This window comes from Sander lucioperca, chromosome 12 (assembly GCF_008315115.2).
Source record: "Sander lucioperca isolate FBNREF2018 chromosome 12, SLUC_FBN_1.2, whole genome shotgun sequence".
Classification (NCBI taxonomy): domain Eukaryota; kingdom Metazoa; phylum Chordata; class Actinopteri; order Perciformes; family Percidae; genus Sander; species Sander lucioperca.
In genome coordinates, this window is record NC_050184.1 from 9,094,278 (window position 1) to 9,115,761 (window position 21,484).

The 21,484-nt window shown below is 40.5% G+C and overlaps 3 protein-coding genes across 4 annotated transcripts; all 3 read left to right on the plus strand.

The window, feature by feature from the left end:
- The first annotated feature begins 1,633 nt into the window (after positions 1-1,633).
- On the plus strand, positions 1,634-8,432 carry LOC116040688 (charged multivesicular body protein 4b). Of its 2 annotated transcripts, XR_004898961.1 has the most exons (6): positions 1,634-1,987; positions 3,988-4,165; positions 4,553-4,667; positions 5,757-5,883; positions 7,321-7,600; positions 7,633-8,432. XR_004898961.1 is itself a non-coding variant. In XM_031286234.2 (5 exons), exons 1-5 carry the CDS (start codon positions 1,804-1,806, stop codon positions 7,383-7,385), a joined length of 669 nt encoding a protein of 222 aa, XP_031142094.1. In that variant the 5' UTR covers positions 1,634-1,803; the 3' UTR covers positions 7,386-8,432. The 2 variants fall into 2 exon arrangements, 1 of the variants encoding a protein (XP_031142094.1); XM_031286234.2 differs by having other exon boundaries at positions 7,321-8,432.
- Positions 8,433-9,602: 1,170 nt separating this feature from the next.
- Positions 9,603-15,651, plus strand: eif2s2 (eukaryotic translation initiation factor 2, subunit 2 beta). Its single transcript, XM_031286636.2, has 9 exons — positions 9,603-9,840; positions 11,827-12,010; positions 12,130-12,230; positions 12,468-12,597; positions 12,682-12,782; positions 13,475-13,623; positions 13,741-13,797; positions 13,954-14,039; positions 14,192-15,651. The coding sequence occupies exons 1-9, from the start codon at positions 9,826-9,828 to the stop codon at positions 14,365-14,367; spliced, it is 999 nt and encodes a 332-aa protein (XP_031142496.1). The 5' UTR covers positions 9,603-9,825; the 3' UTR covers positions 14,368-15,651.
- Positions 15,652-16,337: 686 nt separating this feature from the next.
- LOC116040798 (serine/arginine-rich splicing factor 6-like) lies at positions 16,338-21,404 on the plus strand. Its single transcript, XM_031286445.2, has 6 exons — positions 16,338-16,587; positions 16,998-17,158; positions 18,769-18,887; positions 19,040-19,242; positions 19,401-19,478; positions 19,671-21,404. The coding sequence occupies exons 1-6, from the start codon at positions 16,481-16,483 to the stop codon at positions 20,122-20,124; spliced, it is 1,122 nt and encodes a 373-aa protein (XP_031142305.1). The 5' UTR covers positions 16,338-16,480; the 3' UTR covers positions 20,125-21,404.
- The last annotated feature ends 80 nt before the right edge of the window (positions 21,405-21,484 follow it).

Here is a 21,484-nt window from a genome sequence, read left to right on the forward strand (position 1 = left end):
CGAACCAGGAAAGAAAATGCCTCTGCACTCAATTGGATAAAACCTACAACCAATCAGAGCAATGGAGACAGACGTCACAGAAGCTGCGAGTTAAAGGCAGGCTTTACGTTACTGTTGATCATCTGCCCATCATCGTATAAAGCCCGCCCTGACAATTTGATTGGTCCGAACAGCTCTGGTTCGAGCATAGTTCCTCCACAACGATCAAGTCCAGACCGAACTTCACGACCTCAAATGTTGTGGACGGGGCTAAGTTCGGCTGGCATCCTACATGATCAGGGGCTTTGAGACTACAATCTTAACAGAGAGCCTCTATTACAAAGAAAGGGACATTTACCAAGTAGGGAAGGTCCCAAGAAAGATATTGGTTACATAGGAATTCTAGGATCTTTGGAGCTTGAGTAGAAGCATAGACAATATATAGAAGTCGGGATATTTAGGCTTCTGCTGCATCGATTTGACCGTTATTTATATAATCTCTCTGTTGCAAGTCACCCAACTTTATTTACAAGTAGCCTATATTTGAAGTTTTAAAACCTTATAGATACCCTCCTGACATGTTAAAGTACATATAAAAAATTTTAGAATAAGTTTTGCCTAAAAATATGTTTCCTCCCAAAAAGTACCTGGCCTGAATTGAGTGAAATGATGAAATAAGCATATATAAATCCAGTATTTTTTAATATGAACATACTTCAAAGTTACAAAAATAGAACTTTTCTACAATACATGTCTGAATGTGGGAATATTGTTATTAGAGACAGATGCAGTGCGTATTAATAAGCTGTTTCAGTTACAGAACCATCTCTGTAGTAGGCTAACCAAGGCCTGCCTTTGTACAGTGGTGGAAAATGTATTCAGATCCTTTACTTAAGTAAAAGTACTAATAAGCTACCACACTGTAAAAATACTCTGTTACAAGTAAAAGTCCTGCATTGAAAATCTTACTTAAGTAAAAGTATGTAGGCCTAAGTATCATCAAATAAAAATCCTCACATTTTAGAAGCTGGAAACGATCCAAACAGTTCTGTGTTTAATCGCCTTATCATTTCAGCTTGACTTGTAGGCCGTTATTTTGCTGGGTAGGCCTAGTTTAATTTATAATAAAACATCGTATTTTATAAACCACATAGGCCTATGTTTTGTGTGCAATAATTTTAATTTGTAAAGTAACTAGTAACTAAAGCTGTCAAATTAATGTAGTGGAGTAAAAAGTACAATATTTCTCTCTGAAATGTAGTGGAGTAGAAAGTGGCATGAAAAGAGAAGACTACAATAAAGTACAAGTAGGCCTACCTCAAATTTGTACTTAAGTACAGTACTTGAGGAAATGTACTTAGTTACATTCCACCACTGCCTTTGTATATTGGATGTCTCCGACAGTTGATGGGAAACACCTGCAGTGACGTCAGTGGTTTGGGTGTGGCCACAGGTTCACCACAGTACAGAAAGAAATAGAAAGCATATTAAAATAAGTGAGTACAAAAAAAGAAATAGCCCAGATAATAAAAGAATAAGTACAAAGTAAAGCGACAGGAGTGCTCCATTTGTCCAGTAGATGGAGACAGATATCCAACAAGCACCGCCCACCCGCGCTCACTCCTCATCGGGCAACATGACGTCATCGGGCCTTATCCAGGAAGTAGAAAAACATCAACAATCCTTCCAGGTTTCTGGCTAGGGCGAAGTGTCAGTGTAGCCTAGCAGCGAAGTAGCTAAGCTTGATTTTCTTGGGGTTTTCGCAGATTTGTTTTATTATTTCTTTTTTATAATTAGTGTAACGTTAACTGTAGCGCTCCAGATATGTCGTTGTTTGGTAAGATATTTGGAGGAGGAGGAAAAGGAGGAAAGGGACCGAGCCCACAGGAGGCGATCCAGAAACTCCGAGAGACGGAGGAGATGCTAACGAAGAAACAGGAATTTCTAGAGAAAAAGATCGAACAGGAACTGCAAATTGCCAAGAAAAACGGCACGAAAAACAAAAGAGGTGAGATATCGGGGCGTATTTTCTAATAGTTTCTACGCTTTATCGCCACATTGCTTGGTCAACAACACTAATCTAAATATTAGCAAGTTAGCTAAGTTGGCTAACTTTCCTCAGCTGTCAGAGAACTGTGGGCTGCCTCACCTACAGTCCATATCACGGCCACGGTGGCCACCAGAGAGAAGTAGACGTTTTATCGATTGTGGGTCAGATTAAATTATCTCATTATTGATTATCGCTGACTCCTTTTCATTGAGGTATGGTAACGCGAGCTTTGTCTTTTCCCAACATATCTGTGGTGATAATTTGTTCGTCTGATTGATCAGTGGCCATTTAAAAATCAGAAAGGTGCGGCAATCGGTACGGATACAGTTAATTGACAGATACTGCAGAGACTGGCAATAAAGATATTGGCTCAGTGTGTCAGGACAAGGGTTGAGCAGTAGTTGCACATGTTAAAAGGACGTGATATCACTGTCAGAGAGGTGGGCGTGTCTGCACCTTGGTCAGAAGTCTGAGACCTCTACACCATGCCAGAACACCAGTACAAAGACCCATAAACTTCACGCTGTCTGTCACCGGTAACGGGTAACATGGAAACAATTTTTTGTTGATGTTGTTGGTAAAGTTTGACATTTTGTCCTTGTAATGGCTGTGTAGGAAAGCTCATTATTTGGTTGTGAAATTGTTATGATTATTGCTTATGTGCAAATGGACATGTTGGGCTAATGACACTGCTAGAATACAGATCAAGAGGTCACCAAATATGTAGTATAAATGCTCTGGGATTATGAATATCCCTAGTGTATAATGTGGATGTCTGGGCAGAAGTTTTGAAGACACCTAAAAGGCATGAAAGTGTTGATTAAGGGTACAATTGTGTACCTGAGAGTGGTGAAAGCAATGTAGGTCAGCGGGTCACAAACATCAAAGGCGATCATCTTCTGGAGAGCACAAATATCCAAACCAAATCTCATGCCAACCCGGCCAGCAGTTGTTGAGATATTTTGCTCTCAAATAAAGTGTTGGAGAAAGAGGAAAAACTGATAACTTGAACTAGGGCTGGGCGATATGGAGAAAATCAAATATCACGATATTTTTGACCAAATACCTCAATATCGATACTGCAACGTTATTGTAGTGTTGACTATTGGTGCTTTCACAAAATATTTACACAATGAGATTTTTGATAAATAATCATCAGTGATGTGGATATAATGACTACGTGAGTAAAGGCAAATAATAGAACAATTATAACAGTCTGGTAAGTTCAGAAATGACATAACTTTACTGTAATGCAGCCTTTAAAACCAGGAAAAGACAACACTTATGCCATATTACGATATTACGATATCCAAAATCTAAGACGATATCTAGTCTCATATCACGATATCAATATAATATCGATATATTGCCCAGCTCTAACTTGAACTTTAGGTTATCCATCAAGTAAAGAATCACTGGAGATTGATAAAGAATATTATACTTGGCTTGAATACTTTGTATACATTGACCTTACCCTTATTATTTCCTCCTCCAGCTCCACAAAGGTTGACAGAATGAGTCAACCCAGCATGACACTGATAGTTTCACTACATCCTGTCACGTGTGAGTTAGTGGTTGTGGTTATGTGACTACTTTGTGGCTAATTCATTTCTACTTTCCACTTTCTCCATCTCACCAGCCAAGTGCCAATCACAAGCTATATCTAATTGTCCAAATAGTCACTAACATGGTAAATTAGTGTGTCAGCATTTTATTTATGATTCCACTCAGTGGTGTATCACTGTAATTTCATATAGCAAAAGATATGCTGACTAACCCTGCACAAATGTTTAATCATTTATTCAGGCTCTCATTCCTGTTAAAGGACAAAAGAATCCCCATGATGATGATTTACAGTTTTACTTTACTGTCATTGAATGTCCTTTCTACGCAATCAATCTATTTTTTGTGACAATCTATTCATCCTGGCTCCTTCCCTCCTGTCTTTCTCTCCGCAGCGGCTCTGCAAGCTTTGAAAAGAAAGAAGCGGTATGAGAAGCAGCTCGCTCAGATTGACGGCACGCTGTCGACCATCGAGTTCCAGAGAGAGGCTCTGGAGAACGCCAACACCAACACTGAAGTGCTCAAAAACATGGGCTTCGCTGCCAAGGCCATGAAGTCTGCCCATGAAAACATGTAAGAACGAGCACCCACTGATTATTAAGTTCTCTACAATTTTGTTGATTGATGGATTGGACTATAGCGAAGCCTGTTTATAAAACAAATATATTTGTAGCCTGCTGCTGCTCAATTGCCTTCATGGGACTACAGGGAGAGTAAAAAAAGAGTCAGTAAATCAATCAAGAGATTATTCAGATCATTCAGAACATCAGCACTGGATGTTATTATGTTATCAGGGAAATAATATGAAGACTATATATTAAAACAGGCATTCATACACATTTCCCTGCTAAAATACTTTGAATTCTGCCAACTTATCAGCGTGTGTAGGAGAATGAGGCTTGGTTAAAAGGTGTAATAGTGCATTCTGTTTTATGAATCATCCCCTGCTGGTTGTTTCAGGGACATTGACAAGGTGGACGACCTGATGCAGGACATTACTGAGCAGCAGGAGCTGGCCCAGGAAATCTCTGACGCCATCTCTAAACCTGTCGGCTTCGGAGAGGAGTTTGATGAGGTGGGCGACACTTTTCAGATACTAGATTTTTGCATTCTTGCGCGTAATACACAGTGTTTCCTTTAGGATTTTGTTTTAGCAGTGGGGGCAACAACCCCAACCCTCCCCTGTTTTTGTTGGAACTGTTCGTTTAAACGTCGACTCGGAAGAAAGCGAACGTTTTGACAGTAAACTACATCATCACAACAGTATGTGTTAAACAGTATGAGTTAAACTGGACAGGCCCAATAACCTTTTGAATGGCAGCCAATGGAAATTACCATTATGTCGGCAGGATAATTTAAAAGGCAACCCCGACTACATTTTTTGTACAGCCCTATTTCTGATACCGTGGTGGCAGAAATTTTGCCATGGTGGGCCACCACTACAAAGTCAACATAGAGGAAACGTCTGAATACATGACGGACTGATGACAACACAGGGTTAACCCGGTAGAGCAAAGTTCACCATCATCCTCGATGCTGCCCAGCATTGTTTTGACACCCACCAGGTTAAACACACGTTTGTTGACCTGACATTAGGGCTGCCTTATTTTTCAATGGTCTTATTCATAGACCAACTTCACCACAGTTGATGGTATTCAGTCATTAGGGGACAGTGTGGCAGAAAGAATGAATACACTCTTTCTCAAATTCTCAGTCAACTGACTTGAAGTATTCAGTATATCAGTGAGACGTTTTACTCACCAAGTGAACAGACACACAAGATTAGGACCAGATTATACCACCCCACTCTAATTTAAAAAAAAATTATATATATATATATATATATATATATATATATATATATATATATATATATATATATATTATATATTATATTATATTTAATCTGTAATGTTTTACTGGGATCGATATCTTTGTGGTTTGGGTTTTACATAGTCTCACATTGCCAGACCTTCCTCCTCAGCGCTGTGGAGGAGGGTCTGGCTAGTGCCCACAGCTTTCCGGGATGGGAGAGAAACATGCTCTGGTTTATGGGCATTTCTTTAAACCAATCACAATCGTCATGGGTGGCGCTGAGCTGAGGTTTTACATGAATTAGTTTGTGATTATGCTCATCTTTAGTGTTGCTTGCTGTGTTTGTCAGGATGAGCTGCTGGCGGAGCTGGATGAGCTGGAACAGGAGGAGCTGGACAAAAACCTGCTGGAGATCGGGGGACCAGAGAACGCCCCCCTCCCCAACGTGCCTTCTACTTCATTACCTTCCAGACCTGGTAAGAGCCTTGATACAACAACTCTGTGAGCCTGACTGCAACATCTTATTTATTTTTGTTGTTGTTAAAGGAATAGTTTGACAGTTAGGGGAAATATGGTTATGTGCTTATTGGCCGATGATATTAATCTTACAAATGCAAAATTGTGAAGAGATATAGATATTTGTTTTTAGACTGAAAAGTTTATTTTTCTAAATATACCACCAATGCTACGAGCGCCTTCACCATCCCGCGGATAAAAAAACATTACATTATAAACTTGTTTGTAATAATCTTAGTTTATCATTTTATATATAGACTAATTAATGATATACTTCATCTCATTATTGACAAGCATTTATAGACTACAAGAACCATTAGAATAACATGACATACTGTTGGACTAATGAATGGTTAATGAAAGCTATTGAACTCAACTGTTTAGAAAGGCTTTAGGTCTTTTACATAAAACTGGCTGACATTCCTGTGACATCATTCATCCTCTCCTCTGTCCTCCCTCTGCTGCTGATGTTAAACTTGTACTGCAGACAGGTTCTGCTGGTAGAGAAATCCCCATACACAACTAGGATTGAAGTGCCATCCGTTGTCATCCACCTTATCGGACCTAATTATCATGTGAAATTCCACTCAAAACCATAACAACAATTTAATGTTCCTACTTATCGGCCAGTAATATAACAACCACCGATGTCTTCTGCATCACTAGTACAGACATGAGAGTCAATCTTCTCGTGTAACTCTTTGCCAGAAGGCAAATGATCATATTTTACAAAATGTAATTTTTTTTCCTTTAAAGGTCCAGTGTGTAACGTGTTTAGTTGTTCATTATCAAAATCTGTGTTGCCCGTTCACAAACTTGTCCTTTTTCATGAATATTTATCACCACCATCAATTCCAAGTATTCCTTTTGGCTTGAAGTTTTACATTTGCATTCACATGAACTGAGGTAGACGCTCCATATTCATGCGCCATCTTGAAATACGTTAGCCGGTAAGGGACATACAGGACATACTGCTCCGCCTTTCGCGTTTTCACTGTCACATGATAAACTCACAGGTGCTGCTAATGCTGCTAATGAGTATCGTTGCTTCCCGGCCCCGGCAAGTTTGAAGAAGGAAACATGGAGGACCACACGTATTCAAAATCCGAATTTCAGGAACAGGAGTCTTCTTCTTTGCCCAGAAAAAAGGATATTGAAAAGAGCAAGAGACCAGCTTTCTGAAGCGTGAAGGCTACCGTAGCTGTAATACGTACTTTGAACTGCGTGGTGCGAGAGAGTTGATTGCGATATATGATCTCAACGCTAGACGGGAGAAATTCCTACACACAAGCTCAGCTGTTAAGGCAGAGTACAAACCAGCTGAGAACAGCTAAACATAACCGTACCAATTCCTTTACATCTCTCACAACTGTTCTTTCTGTCTTTTCACCCCAAAGCCAAGAAAGAGGAGGACGAGGACGATATGGAGGACCTGCAGCGCTGGGCGATGGAAGCCATGTAAACGCAGCATCTGCCACATCATACCTGCATCAGAGAGGGAAGAGGAAGGAGCATGGGAAAGAATGGACTGATAGGATGTTGTGTATGAGTATATTTTTGTGTGTCTGAGGAGCGCTGACTTGATGTAACACTACGAAAAAGCGAAAATGCTGTAGACTTTGTTTTCATGTCCCCTTCACGAATACAGAGACCCCTGGGTGCTCAGCCAATGAGCCAGTCAGGGGCTTTTATATTGAAGCTCTGTCACTGTATACAATATTTTTACCCTCAATTTTAACACAATACTAGCACTTAATGGTCATTGACTGGGCAGGGTTATTTCAGCATCCACATAGTTCATACTGAGGTGTAATAATATGAGCTCTGTGGTGCAACAACGGAGTTGTTGTCAGATTAGTGTTACAGGCTGCGTGGCTTTGCTAACGTCACTGGATGACGGGGAATTTTCACGGGGGCTAAATCCTCAAAGATCCGTTTCCGACTCACATATTTACCTCTGTTTGTGGCGTTAAACTGGCTTGATGTTTGTTTGTTTTTCCTTCTTGACAAAAATAACAGTCCTTTGCTCTCTGTTTTTTGTTAATGCTGTTGAAAATAGGAGAACAGCTGAGCATGAGCTGGATGACGAAGCTATGAGCTGTGTGTCTGTCAGAATCCGAACCTCTTCTTTTGTTTCAGGCTGCGTGCTTTGTCCCTTTCCCTCCTCCTCTCTCCTCTTTCACTTCTGTCGCCATTTCAGCGACTTTTACCTCCCTCAAAGGCGTTTTCACCAGTGGTTCTTGTTATTTGGTGTAAATATCCCAAATGTGTCTCTTTTTATATACTGTATTTCTGCCATCACTGAAAGGTTCTGTTGAGGTTGTGTGAAGCATACAACATTGGGAAATCACAATACAGATCACAACGCACGGCTAGAAAGAGAGATGTTAAACCTAACCGTTTCATCCTGCTCTGTCTGTCTCGGTCCTTCTCATAAGGGTTTTTGTTTCAAACTGTATAATGTTGAAAAATAATAGTAATAATAATAATAAAGTATTATCACATCGTATTAACTGCATCTTCAATCAAAAGGAGATGATGGTTTGTAAAAGATTAGATTATAATTGATCTACAACATTTTGGAGTTTTAAAGAGTTAGTTTCTTTAGTTTTTCAAAGTCATCATGTACATTTTTTACATAGAAAAAAACATAACACAAGGATGGATGGACAAGCATGTTTGCATTTCTATGTTTTATTTATCCAGATGAGAATATTATTTGCAAAATCATTAAAGGTTTTCAATTCTTTTATTGTAGTTTTGTCATTTATAATATGTCAGAACATCATAATCCATCATTATTTTCCAGAGCTCTAGAAGATGTCCGACCAGCTGGCCAAAACCCAAAGATATTCAATTTACTATTAAAGAAGACAGAAAAGTGGCCGGGTTGGGTCAGTGGGTAGAGCAGGCGCACATATACTGAGAGGTTTATGACTCGACTCGGAGGTCCAGGATTCGAATCCGACCTGTGACAATTTCCTGCATGTCTTCCCCCTCTCTCTCCCCTCTCTCACCTAGATGTCCTCTCAAAAATTAAAGGTGGAAAAGCCCAAAAAATAATCTTAAAAAAGAAGACAAAGAAAAGCAGCAAATCCTCACATTTGAGAAGCTGGAGCCATCAAATGTGTGGCAGTTTAGCTTGAAAACTGACATAAATTAATAATTGAAATCAGAATACTTTACAATGATTGTTCTGTCAATCGATTAATAGACAAACCATTCTAGTTGTAATTCAAATCAACGCAGAAAGACACAAATATGTAGCCCATCGTCTACACTGTGAGTCAAACATTTTGGACACCAGCATTTTCTGATAAATGTCAAGCAGCATATGAGTAAATACATTCTAAGTACAACAGCATTAGAAAATGCAATCACTAGTATGAGACACCTGTAACAGACAACAGTAACTATATTTATCCTGCCGGCGATGCTAACTGTTCACAGGTTTTAGATGCAGGGCTTTAATATTTATTAGTACATTATAACAGGTATATACTTCTGCTCAACATGGTATAAAAACTGCAACATTGGGAAGGGAAGAGCAGAAAAAGTGTGATTATCCTGAGTATACAGCTAATACACACACACTATTAGAAATACACTTTTAATTTGACAACAAGTCAAGATCGATGGAACAGAGCTATACCTCTACAGACTCATAATTTACATATTTAGCAACAGTTTTGGTTGTGCAATCTTGCTCTTGAACACCCAACTGCATAGATCTATGACCCAACTGGAACGCGACGTCGCAAAGTAATGACGCCCGGATTTGGAGACTTCACGCTTGCGTATTGCGGATCCAACGCTGATGCAAGACATTTTCGGCGCAGCGTTGTGGGGCTGATCGAGGGACAAAAAGTAGCCAGATTGCAGTCACTTTTCAGCCCGCAAACATGTCAGGAGACGAGGTAAGTCATATCGGGTTATCCGCTGGTTAGTGTGTGTTGGTGTGTAGACTTGTTGGGTGAAATTTGGCGAATTAACGGGTCAGATCAGTGTTGAGGATGACTTTGGGCCTCGGCACTGCTGCTCCCCTCCCTGTCCGCACCAGCTCTCACATGGCTGCAACCGAGCTAGCAACGGCCCGACCAGCCAAGATGACAAGAAAATATCCAGCACACCACTGTATCACGATCTTTCACATCGTGCATATTATTTATTTTCACCGTGGTTTAGCAATCCGCCCTGTCACAGCTGCTGGATAACTCAAATTATGAGGTAGCTAGCTAGCGTTAGCTGGCCGGCAACTAGCTAGCTAAGCTACGGAGCTAACGGTCAATGTTCTCTACGTTACCAGAAACAAAGCGATAGTTCACACCAAGGCAGAGTCCTGACACGTACAACCGTCAGAATGATGCTCGGCAACATTATCAAAATGAAATATCTCGAAATGTAGTTGTTTATGAATTGTATACAGGCTCTAAATCAATTTAACGTTGTGACTGCTTGATGTCAATTTGATTTTATCAAATCATCTGGTTGCAATGACAAACCAGTGCAGTACTTCGATTAACAGTTAACGTTACAGTATTTAAGGAAATTGCATCATGTAACTGAGATAACAAAACCAAACCAAAGCTAATAAATATTAAACCATTAATTTGATGTTATTACTTGCAAAATCTCGTATTCATAAATCTAAATTATTCCCACCATAAACCACCTTAAGTCTATGTACCCTATCTAACATTTTAATGAACTGACTTAGTATTTCTTTCTATGGTCTGATCCCCTGACATTTTCTGTTTTTGTACGTTTTATGTTTCGTGTTATTTGTCAATAAATGAATAAAAAAATGATATAACCGCCAAAGAGTATTGCAATATTGCATACCAAGTCTCCTATCACAATATCTATATTATAGTTATATATCGATTTCGATCTCCTCAATATCGAGTCACACAAAATACTCCTTTCTGAATGGCTGGAAGGTGTTTGTTATGGGGCTGCATTATTTTCCTTTATCGATTAATCCATATTCTTTATGGTTAACTACATAATGTGGCAGAAAAATCACAACTTCCCAGATTCCAAGTTGACATATTCACATTTCTTGTTTTGTCCCACAAACTGTCCAAAATCTTAACATAGTCCATTAGCTATCATTAAAGTCAAATAGTCCCATTTGTCAGTCCATTTTGTTTTTGATAAACATGACATTAACAGAGATTAATTTTGCAGATGAATTGTCTGTTGATTGTCATCTATTACATGACGCTTTAATCACTGTTAATCAGTAGTTGAATCACTGTGTTTAATATCGGAGCACAAAGTATCTAACAGCACTTACCTTTCATTTAATATTACCAGTTGACTCTCATTAATGAAACTAACCATGGGTTAACCCTAACCCGTAAATGGCAAGTGGTCATATAGTAATAATTCACGAAAATAATAGAATCGGCCTTATCTGGTACTTTTGTATATCAGGAGGACACATCGTCCCAAAAGTGATAAGGATCACAGTGAAACACTCTGAAGAATGATCTGCAGGGACCCAGTGGATTGAAAGATATTTTAAGAAAAACTAAGTTGTAATGCACTAAACACCTGCCAAAGCATAAATATTAATAATCACCAGTGTTTCCTCTATGTTGATTTTGTAGTGGCGGCCCACCATGGCAAAATTTCTGCCACCACGGTATCAGAAATAGGGCTGTACAAAAAAATGTAGTCGCGGTTGCCTTTTAAATTATCCTGCCGACATAATGCCGACATGTTGGCTGCCGCTCACATTGCAATTTAACAACAAGTAGAACTATTCAGAGGTTCTCTACAGGAAACACATGTGAAAGCTAGATAACATTGGTTGAATTGATAAAAGAACATTTCTCACAGGGGAAAATGTTAGTTAGAAACTTATTGATTTTCTCTTTTATTTTTCTCTCCTTCAGATGATTTTCGATCCCAACATGACCAAGAAGAAGAAGAAGAAGAAGAAGCCCTTCATGCTGGATGAGGAAGGAGGAGAAGGGGTAGGAGGAGAAGAGGCTAGAGAGGTGGAGGCGAAGGAGGCCGAACCAGAGCCGGGAGACGACAAGGAGCTGGATTTAGAAGAAGATGAATGCAGGAAGAAAGGTTAGAATGATAATAGAGATGTGTCAGTGCATATTCTTCACGAGGGATGTAACATTGTATATATAACCGCCAGCCTGCATCAAGTTGGAATTAAGCAGAGTTTGTTTTGTCTTCTCCAGAGCCGTCCGATGATTTGAACGACTTGAACTTCTTCAACCAGAAGAAAAAGAAGAAGAAACCCAAGAAAGTGTTTGAGAATGATGTCGAGGAGGGATTAAAGGTCAGTCACGGCGAAACCGCAACCAGTTTTTCGCCATTCTCCTCATCCCCTTGTATTGTGCATATTTCTGTTTGCTTCCATCCTCTGTCTTTCTGATCATTTTACATCAGCACTTCTTGTTCCACTTCTACCGTTGCCTTCCCGTCATGCTCCTTCTCCTTGTCGTAAGCACAATCGCGCAGTCATTTCTCATCATCATCTCCTTGCTGAATATCACTTCTCATTGGTCCAAATCAGGAGCTGAAAATTGAAGGGGAGCAGCCAGAGGTGCTGGAGGAGGACAACCTGGACCTGATGCTTCCTACCAAAAAGAAGAAGTCAAAGAAAGTGGACTTTGATGAGGGAGAGTTGCTGGAGAAGGATGACAGTAAGAATAAGTTACCTCATGTTTAAAGCCGACAACTTAATGAAGATGTGTGTGTAATAATATGTTTGTATGACGTGTTTCCAGCATTAGAGGATGATGAGGGGAAGAACAATGATGGGATCTCATTCAGCTCCTCTACAGGACCAACCTGGGCCGGCACCGAAAGAGACTACACTTATGATGAGGTAGGACAGCTGTAAAAACACGGACAGACACACACACACCGAGGGGAAAAAAAAAAAAAGGAAAAAAAAGTTGCATCACAGAATGTAGCGGGGGGGGGAAGGAAGGTATCTAAATTGTTATCACCTTTATTTCCTGTAAACTGGAACAAATGCATAACTTTTTTGGACATCGTTATATCTGATGTCCATTGTGAATATAAATAAAATAAAAATAAATGTAGAAATATCACAGGAAGAAGACGCTCCTTATAACTCCAGAAGTTGCCTGAGAATCATCACATTTTTTAAAGATTTCTTTAGCACCAAAGTTATCTAATGATGGTTGTCTGTACATCCATGGGTATATTGCAAGAGGAACTGCTGCTAGTTCGGCACGCTTTTAATTGGGCCAATTTGCCAAAATGTAAACGATACAGGCTTTAAAAGTGGGGCTCAAGTTGTAGCCCTCAGCTAACACACTAACTCCATGGCAACATTATACTTCTTATTCACATCCACCGAAGGAAACGTGGTAATGACCAAATAGAAGTAAGACAAAGAATAATAGGAGAAATCCATCAATATGAACAGTTCATCTTGCACTACCAATATAGTTTATTTTTTTTCTATCCACAAAAAAAGTCAACACAAATGCTTCTTTTTTTTAATCTTAATTATAGTTGGCGTAACTCTTTGTGCCTTCTGTGTCTCAGCTCCTGAACCGAGTCTTCAACATTATGAGAGAGAAGAACCCGGACATGGTGGCCGGAGAGAAGAGGAAGTTTGTGATGAAGCCTCCTCAGGTGGTCCGAGTGGGAACCAAGAAAACCTCCTTTGTCAACTTCACAGACATCTGCAAACTGTGAGCCCCCCACTCTCCCCCCTTGTACACACCTGTGCACTTCTCACACTGTTATTGTCAATGTTACTGACACCAAAGTGTTATCTACAAACTGACCTTTTATGCACATCATCACAGGTTGCATCGTCAGCCTAAACATCTCCTCGCTTTCCTGTTGGCCGAGCTGGGAACAAGGTACGTTTTTGTATTCAAAATCATGAATAAACAGTATTTGTTTTTTGTGTCAATTTCAGGCACTTAGCTCCTAAAATGAAAAGAGACATTTCATGTGCATTTTGATGAAAATTTTGATTTGTGTGTTTGCTTTGTGCCTTTTTTTTCTGTTCACAGTGGTTCCATAGACGGAAATAACCAGCTTGTGATCAAAGGCAGATTTCAACAGAAACAGATAGAAAATGTGTTAAGAAGATATATCAGTAAGTAACAGTTACACCTAGCGAATAGCATTTAATTATTTGACTCTTGTCAAATTAACACTTTGGTTTTACACGCGTTTTCCATCAACTCGCTCAGTGTCTGGACCCCTGTGAGTACTGCAGTGCTAATAACTGTCTTCCCACCCCCGCAGAGGAATACGTGACGTGTCACACCTGCCGCTCCCCAGAGACCATCCTGCAGAAGGACACTCGCCTCTATTTCCTGCAGTGTGAAACGTGCCACTCCCGCTGCTCCGTCGCCAGCATCAAGACCGGCTTCCAGGCTGTGACGGGCAAGAGGGCGCAGCTCCGCGCCAAGGCCAACTAAAGACCACCGAAACTGGGCTCCCCCTCCTCTCTCGGCCTCCCCTTTCCCCTCAAAGGGGCCGCGGCTGGGGTTGGACGCCCCTTTGATTCGCTAAAAGGACTCTCTGAATCGAACTGTGGGAGGGTTTGGCTATTAAGTTTTGTTGTGGCCTGACAGGGCAGGGAGTGAGAGAGTATCTGAAGCTGAACAGATGGGGTTCAGGCACCGTAAACAGATGATGTGTACCATATACACTGTTGGATGCATTTGATTTGTTGTGATCTGGCTGACGAATCCTCCACCTCCTAGTTTTTTTTTTTTTTTTTTTTCATTTGCTGTGCTTCTTGATTCCTGCAAGAAAACCCTGCTTTAATGTGGCTTCCTCATTCTTTCCTCTCCCAATTGACATACACCAGACATGAATGTTTCTTTGGATAAGGAATCATTTCTCCATGCAACCAGCCAAATTGCAGTAAAGCAAAGTTGATCTACAATAACAAGAGCGTAGTTGCTCTGGTATTTGTAGTCGTGTGGCTAATGTGGTCACCTCCTTTTATTCTTAAATTCCACATTGCTTAAACTCAAGGTTGTTTTCTGGTTTCTGGACTGGCCAGAAATTACAAAACTGCCAGTCCAGAATTTTGTGCTCTAGCTTATCAAAGATAGAACTCAAATCACCGGGCTGGACGTACAGGAAGATTTGTCACTGTAGCTAGTCTGTGACCGGCTCATTACACAGACCTCGTTTTGATCATCTAATGGCAGGAGATGACCACAAATTCGAACAACCAGGGATTGATAAAGGAGAGAGCACCTTCCCACTAAATACTTTAAAAGAGGTTGTGTGTTTGACAGACATAGAATTATACAGTGTGTTTGTGAGTGCTTTTGTGGCATTGATGAGCAAATGTGTACTTCATTATTTCTTCCTTTTGACTTTAAAGAAATCAACCCATTTTATCAAACATTGGAAATTTTATGGAAAAATGAATAAAATCAATTTTGTCAACAAGAGCAGGTTTTTTGAGCTCATGCCATTCCCCCAACACCCAAATGCTTCTCTCCTAAAAACAGCCTGTGAGAAGGCCCCTCTGATCAGTCTTTATTTTCAAGGGTGATTCAAGAAATTTACACCACAAGCTAATCAGGATATGAAGAGTGAATCCAATGATACTCGATACTATGATTTACATGATATTGGTTCTGTTCTTATTTGAGAAGAATGTGGATGAGAAGGTCTGGCTGGAATTGTTTTAAAACCTGGTTTTTACAAAAATAAAATATTCTACTCTCTCTCTCTCCATTACTGCTCTCTCTCTCTTTGTGCTTACATCCATGTTGCCACAAAAAGTTGTTTTGCACAGAAAAATGACATGGTTATTCAATTTTTAAGTTTTTTTACCTTGAAAATCTAACCATAGTGATTTGCTTTTTGACGTCAATGATTGATTACCCAGCAGCAGATTTGTTACTCGCTTGACATGGATGCCATGTTGCTGCAACTTCTGCAGGCCATGAATTATGGATGCCTGAGATTCGTCCTACTAGTGACATGGTTACATCTATCAAGTGTCATTAATTAACAAAAAACTATTTTAAATCGCTGCTAAATGCTTGTGAGGCTGAAAGTACATATTTACTGTAGTATAACTGATTTATATTTTTTTAAAACTGGCATTTGGGTACTTTAATTTTAGATTGTACTAGACACTTTGCTGGATCATATTTTACATGCAAAGCACTAAGATCATACAATATTATGTATCAATCACCCAATACCAAACGAAGTAATAAGACTAGTAGTTATAATCTCAATTATTATAAATAGCCAACATTTTATTACTAAACTGCTTTTAGTATTGTTTTTATTTTGGATACCTGAACTTCTTGAAGGCATATTCATCCCATTAGTATGTGATACAAAACAGGAACATTTAATATTTTTTAATTGCTTTTAATTAAAGAATGCTTTTAATTTGAAATATAATACCGGAAATCTCCGACCGTTAGCTTTGCGTTGATTGGCTAGTTTGGCCCCATCGCTCACAGTGCTAACGGCAGGCAGCTGGCCCCAGCTTGGTAACGACTCGAGCCGTCTTGAAGAACAGTCGAGAATAACGTTAGGCGAGAAATCATGCCTCGTGTGTATATTGGACGACTGAGCTATCATGTCCGCGAAAAAGACATCCAACGATTTTTCAGCGGATATGGAAAGCTCATGGAAATCGATTTGAAAAACGGGTGAGTTTGTGGTGGAAACACAAACGCGGGTATTTTTCAGCTAAGTTAGCATTAATGTGAACGACGTCAACGCTAGTGCAGAAACAATTCACGCTTTTAAGCAAATTTTTTTTTTCTTTGCAGTCAATCAGCTTGTAAAGTTAAACCAGCGAGTTTGTTTTGTTGGAAAATAACATGTAACGTTAGTTTTTGTGTTTGATTTCTCAACTTTGCGTCTTGCTGGTGTGGCAAATGTCGCATGGCCAACATGGCGTCTTTGTGTTTGCTACACCGCGGAGCTAGCGGGCCCAGCTCACCGTAACTAACGTTAGCTGGTTTAATGTAAATGGACACATTGCGTGTTTCAAGTTAATATGACTTAGCTATGTGGCTCTATTCTTTTACATTTAAACTCCGTTTTTCCCTTCCAGGTATGGATTCGTGGAGTTCGAGGATAACCGGGACGCCGACGATGCCGTGTACGAGCTCAACGGAAAGGAGCTGTGTGGGGAGCGGGTGATCGTCGAACATGCCCGGGGCCCGCGGCGAGACCGAGATGGCCATAGTGGGGGTTACGGGGGTGGTGGGCGCAGTAAGTGTAGTCTTTTACAAGATGCCCTCTCCTCCCCTTCCCCTTGGGGTGAAGTGACGATGTGGACTGCACAGAGAGCTGTTGGTTTCATACTGGCGCTAATGAACAGACTTGCATAGATATTTTACTATTTTAACTGACTCTTGATTTTCAGGTACATTATCACGGTTATAAGCAGAAGTCTTTAATCATATGGCTATACGTTTACTATGGCTCAGGTTGCATGCAAACTTAAAAAGTTTTTTTTATAGAGGTACTTTACATGTTAACTTATGTAGAAGTACGTCCACATGGAGAGGTTCCTGATCAACATTCTTCTTGCTCAGTTTAACTTTGCGTGTTCGGCCTCATCCTGCTGAACAGTTCTCATGTTCTACCATCAAGGGTTGGTGACCTGCCGGTTTTTGCTCCTCCCTAGTGATCATGGGCCACCCTTGATTGGTCTGTGGTTCATAATGGGGTGGAACAACAATATGCAAGTCAGAGCCCTCAAATAGCAGAACTCAGGCTGTAGAGTTGACATTAGCTAAGATAGCTTGAAAGCAAGGCTTTCCTATTGCGGAAGTTCTCTTGGATGATCATTATTTTGGTGAGCAATGTTTTGAAGGAGTGCAATTCCAAATTGTTTGCACCACAGACGAAAGCTAATCACATGATCGCTACAAAGCTAGCTAGTATAGTTTAGCTTAATTATTAGGACTACACTTACATTTTCATGTGAAATGTGTATTTTTAACTTTGGTATATATTTTTATATTCAACATTAACAAAAGTCCTTGATGTTTCAATTTGAAAGAGTCCAGTTGCGGGCTGAGGCTGAGAGTCCATTGAGGCTAAAGATGACTGGCTAAGATGACTGCCTGTCCCGTTTGGCCTTGGCTTTCACCTTACAATGTGTGTGTGACCTTTGCCCCCCCTTGATCCTTGGCTGACCTAACCGGAAGCCATGATGACAGCATCCTTTTGCCAATAGACCAGGGGTGATGGTGAGGATTGCCATTGGTTTCTATGTTGACAGCAAACATAATTGGAGCGGCTCAAGTAAAGAACTTACAATCAAAAAACGTTGTAAGTCAGAAAACTGGAAAACCAAATTTCAGACCGACATCTGGTCAAATACCAAAAGATTGGTGTGTTTCTTTACACCGTTCTTTCTCAATTTGATTGAACAGTGTCCTTGGCCGCAACCTATGTGGATACTTCCTTTCTGTTTGTGTTACAGGGTTCGGCGGTCTTGAAAGAACATCACTGTTCATTTGTTTATGCAGCTTAAGCATCACAGTGTGATGTACCGAAGTAAGACAGGCTTTGTATTGCCGGAAACAGATGCAGTGGTGCTCTTTGCAGCAGAGAACAACATCAAAATGCTGTACAATACAAATAATAGAAAGAGCCCGCGCAGTGGCCTGTAGATCACTTATCTGAAGCTTTGTGTTTGAAAATGGGATCAGAGGGACTCCTTTCATAATTGAGTTCAAATTTATACCCCCTTGGACTTTTATCTGGCAAGTCACTGCCTTGTGTTCATTTGATAACCAAGGCCAGTAGTTCTTTGTCTCTTGGCCACTTTTGTCGTTTCTAACTTTTTTCACGTGCTGTTGTTTTTAAAGGTAGCGGTTACAGCAGCCGGAGCCGTTCTGGCAGGGATAAGTATGGACCTCCAGTCCGTACCGAGTACCGTCTAATCGTGGAGAACTTGTCCAGCCGCTGCAGTTGGCAGGACCTCAAGGTACATGTTCGAACACAAGCCGTTGTTTTCCTCAGGGGTTCAGATAACTTTGCATTGTTGGATCAAGCTGATTTACGCTGTAACTGTTCCGACAGAATGAGATTGTCAGTACATTTGATTGTTCTTCTCTCCTCATTTTTGGTGTCCCGCAGGACTTCATGCGTCAGGCAGGAGAGGTGACTTATGCAGATGCGCACAAGGAACGCACAAACGAGGGTGTGATTGAGTTTCGATCCCACTCAGACATGAAGAGGGCCATTGACAAGCTGGACGGTACAGACATCAACGGACGGAAGATTCGTCTGGTGGAGGACAAACCTCGCAAACGAAGGTCTTACTCTGGCAGCCGCTCAAGGTGGGAATACTGAATAAGCTCTTGACGCTTTACTTTTTGGAAAAGAAAATACACGCTAAGGTCTTCTGTATCCTCTGTGTTGCTAACAAACTCTTAACACCGATATCTGCCACAGGAATTGACAGTAGTTTGGTTTGTGACTGTGTTGCCATCCTTAGATCTCGTAGTCACCGCCGCTCCCGCAGTAGGAGCCGCAGAAGCAGGAGCTCCAGGAGTCGCTCCAGATCCCACTCCAGGTGAGAATGTCTTCTCTAAAATAAAAAATAAAGACTGCAATACAGATTACAGTTCCAGTTAAAGTATTGTCATTTATAGGTAAGGTATATAGGCTATGTATTTGGTCTTGTGTAAGAAATCAATTAATTTTTTTGTTAATTAGTGCAGTCAAAGCATGAAGTAAAACATATGCGTTTCTTTATTCCTTACAGGTCTCGTTCCCATAGCAACAAAAGACGCCGCCACTCCCGCTCCAGATCTGGAAGGAAGTCTCGCTCCAAGTCAGGAGAAAGCAAATCGCGATCTCGCAACCGCAGGTCCCGTTCGCATTCCTGTAAATCTAAATCTCGTTCACGCTCCCACAAATCCCAGTCCCGTTCAGCCGACCGGAAGTCGAAATCCCGCTCAAAGAGTCATTCAAAGGTGAAGTCAGAGCGGGATTCTCGCAGTAGATCCAAGGATATGTCTGGTCACAAGAAGTCCCGCAGTCGTTCAGCTTCCCCCATGGAGAACGGGATAGGAGAGCGTGTCGCCAAATCTCCTTGCCGCTCCCCATCCCCACACGAAGAAGACCGCCGATCTAAATCCAGGGAGAAACGTTCAGCCTCCCGCTCAAAGTCCCGCTCAAGGTCTCACTCACGGTCTAGATCAGCTTCTCAGAATTAGAGAAATCCGAAAAAGGAGGCATTGTTGAGCTTGATCCCTATGCTGTACATAATGAGCAGTGTTGTCATACTGGCTTATGCTTCCTTGCTTGTTTACTTTTTCTCCCAAGTGTGCACTTGTCTTAAAGGTGTTTAAGATTCAGTTTTATTAGAGGATGCACCACAGTGAGGGCTACCTATTGGAATAATTTTGGTCAAAAAATCACATCTTCTTCCTTATTTTCAAAAACTGAAGTGCTAGTCTTAAAATATTTAGACCTGCAACCTGAGATGGTTCAAGTTAGTGTCCCAAATAATTCAATTTGATTGGTAAACTGTAGGTATGTCACACCAACCAGTTTGTTTGAATCAAAAACTGTTGCTTAGCGAAAGTTGAGTTGTCTTTATTTTATTAATGCATTTCAGTTTGCAACGGATCTTATTTGGTTGGTAGGTATATACCACTTACTAGCATTGTTTAGTGTCCCTAGTCCATATGTCTGGAGCGTCCCTCAACCATTGGTTGATGCAACTGTTTTTCATGCTCATTGAAACTGCGTGGTTGTGGGAGAAAAGTAGCATTTGGCTACAGCCTTGGAGCGGTTTCCCTTTTTTGAACTGCAGTCTCAATTGCTTTCTAAAGGAATAGGCCAATCTTAATGTCTTGCGGCATTCTAAAATGCACAACTGGGATGCAAGAACTTGTACTGCAGAACTGCATATTTACAAAAAAAAGGGTTTGTATTTCATGTTTGAACTTGCATTGTAGGTGGACTATAATTATGATCCCTTTTTTAACCTCTTGTACATAGACCGTGTGATTAGCATTGAACTGATTTCTTCCTTTTTGTTGCTATCGATATTTGGGTTTTTTGTAACCTTGAGCAGGTAAATTGTGGAAGACCCTTTTTACTTTCTAGATTTCTGTTTACGTCGAGCTTCGAGGCCTCAAATGTCCCGTTTTTCTCGCCTTTCCTGATTCGTTCTGATTGCCCCCCTGAGTCATTTTCAGTTTGTATTTCATCTGTTTTTCTGCAAGCTTAATAAGGGTTTTGTCAAGCCTATGCTCATTTAAAATGTGCAGCTAGCACTGGAGGTTTTGTACTTGCAAGGTACATCATTAAAATCTCTGGAGGGTCTGTTTGTGGGTTCATAAAGACCACCATCAGACTGACTGAATGCACCCCCCTCTCTCCATCTTGTGGAACACTTTTTTTTTTTTTCTTTCCTCCATGCTAATGAGATCTAACAGAAAATTGTGCTTTTTTATTGTATGTTCAATTAAAGATCTTAATGAAAAAATCTTGCCGTGTGAGGTTGCTTTTTGTCCGCATTACAGAAACTGACTGCAGCATCGACGTGACCTATATCCTGCTAATTAT

What these genes read in the sequence shown, in the direction of transcription:
- LOC116040688 (XM_031286234.2), top strand. Translation starts at nt 1,804, where the DNA reads ATGTCGTTGTTTGGTAAGATATTTGGAGGAGGAGGAAAAGGAGGAAAG. An exon ending in CGGCACGAAAAACAAAAGAG is followed by an intron (nt 1,988 to 3,987) that starts GTGAGATATCGG and finishes TTCTCTCCGCAG; the next exon opens with CGGCTCTGCAAGCTTTGAAA. An exon ending in AAGTCTGCCCATGAAAACAT is followed by an intron (nt 4,166 to 4,552) that starts GTAAGAACGAGC and finishes TGGTTGTTTCAG; the next exon opens with GGACATTGACAAGGTGGACG.
- LOC116040798 (XM_031286445.2), top strand. Translation starts at nt 16,481, where the DNA reads ATGCCTCGTGTGTATATTGGACGACTGAGCTATCATGTCCGCGAAAAA. An exon ending in TTACGGGGGTGGTGGGCGCA is followed by an intron (nt 17,159 to 18,768) that starts GTAAGTGTAGTC and finishes TTGTTTTTAAAG; the next exon opens with GTAGCGGTTACAGCAGCCGG. An exon ending in TACTCTGGCAGCCGCTCAAG is followed by an intron (nt 19,243 to 19,400) that starts GTGGGAATACTG and finishes TGCCATCCTTAG; the next exon opens with ATCTCGTAGTCACCGCCGCT.
- eif2s2 (XM_031286636.2), top strand. An exon ending in ATGTCGAGGAGGGATTAAAG is followed by an intron (nt 12,231 to 12,467) that starts GTCAGTCACGGC and finishes GGTCCAAATCAG; the next exon opens with GAGCTGAAAATTGAAGGGGA. An exon ending in TGTGTTAAGAAGATATATCA is followed by an intron (nt 14,040 to 14,191) that starts GTAAGTAACAGT and finishes CCACCCCCGCAG; the next exon opens with AGGAATACGTGACGTGTCAC.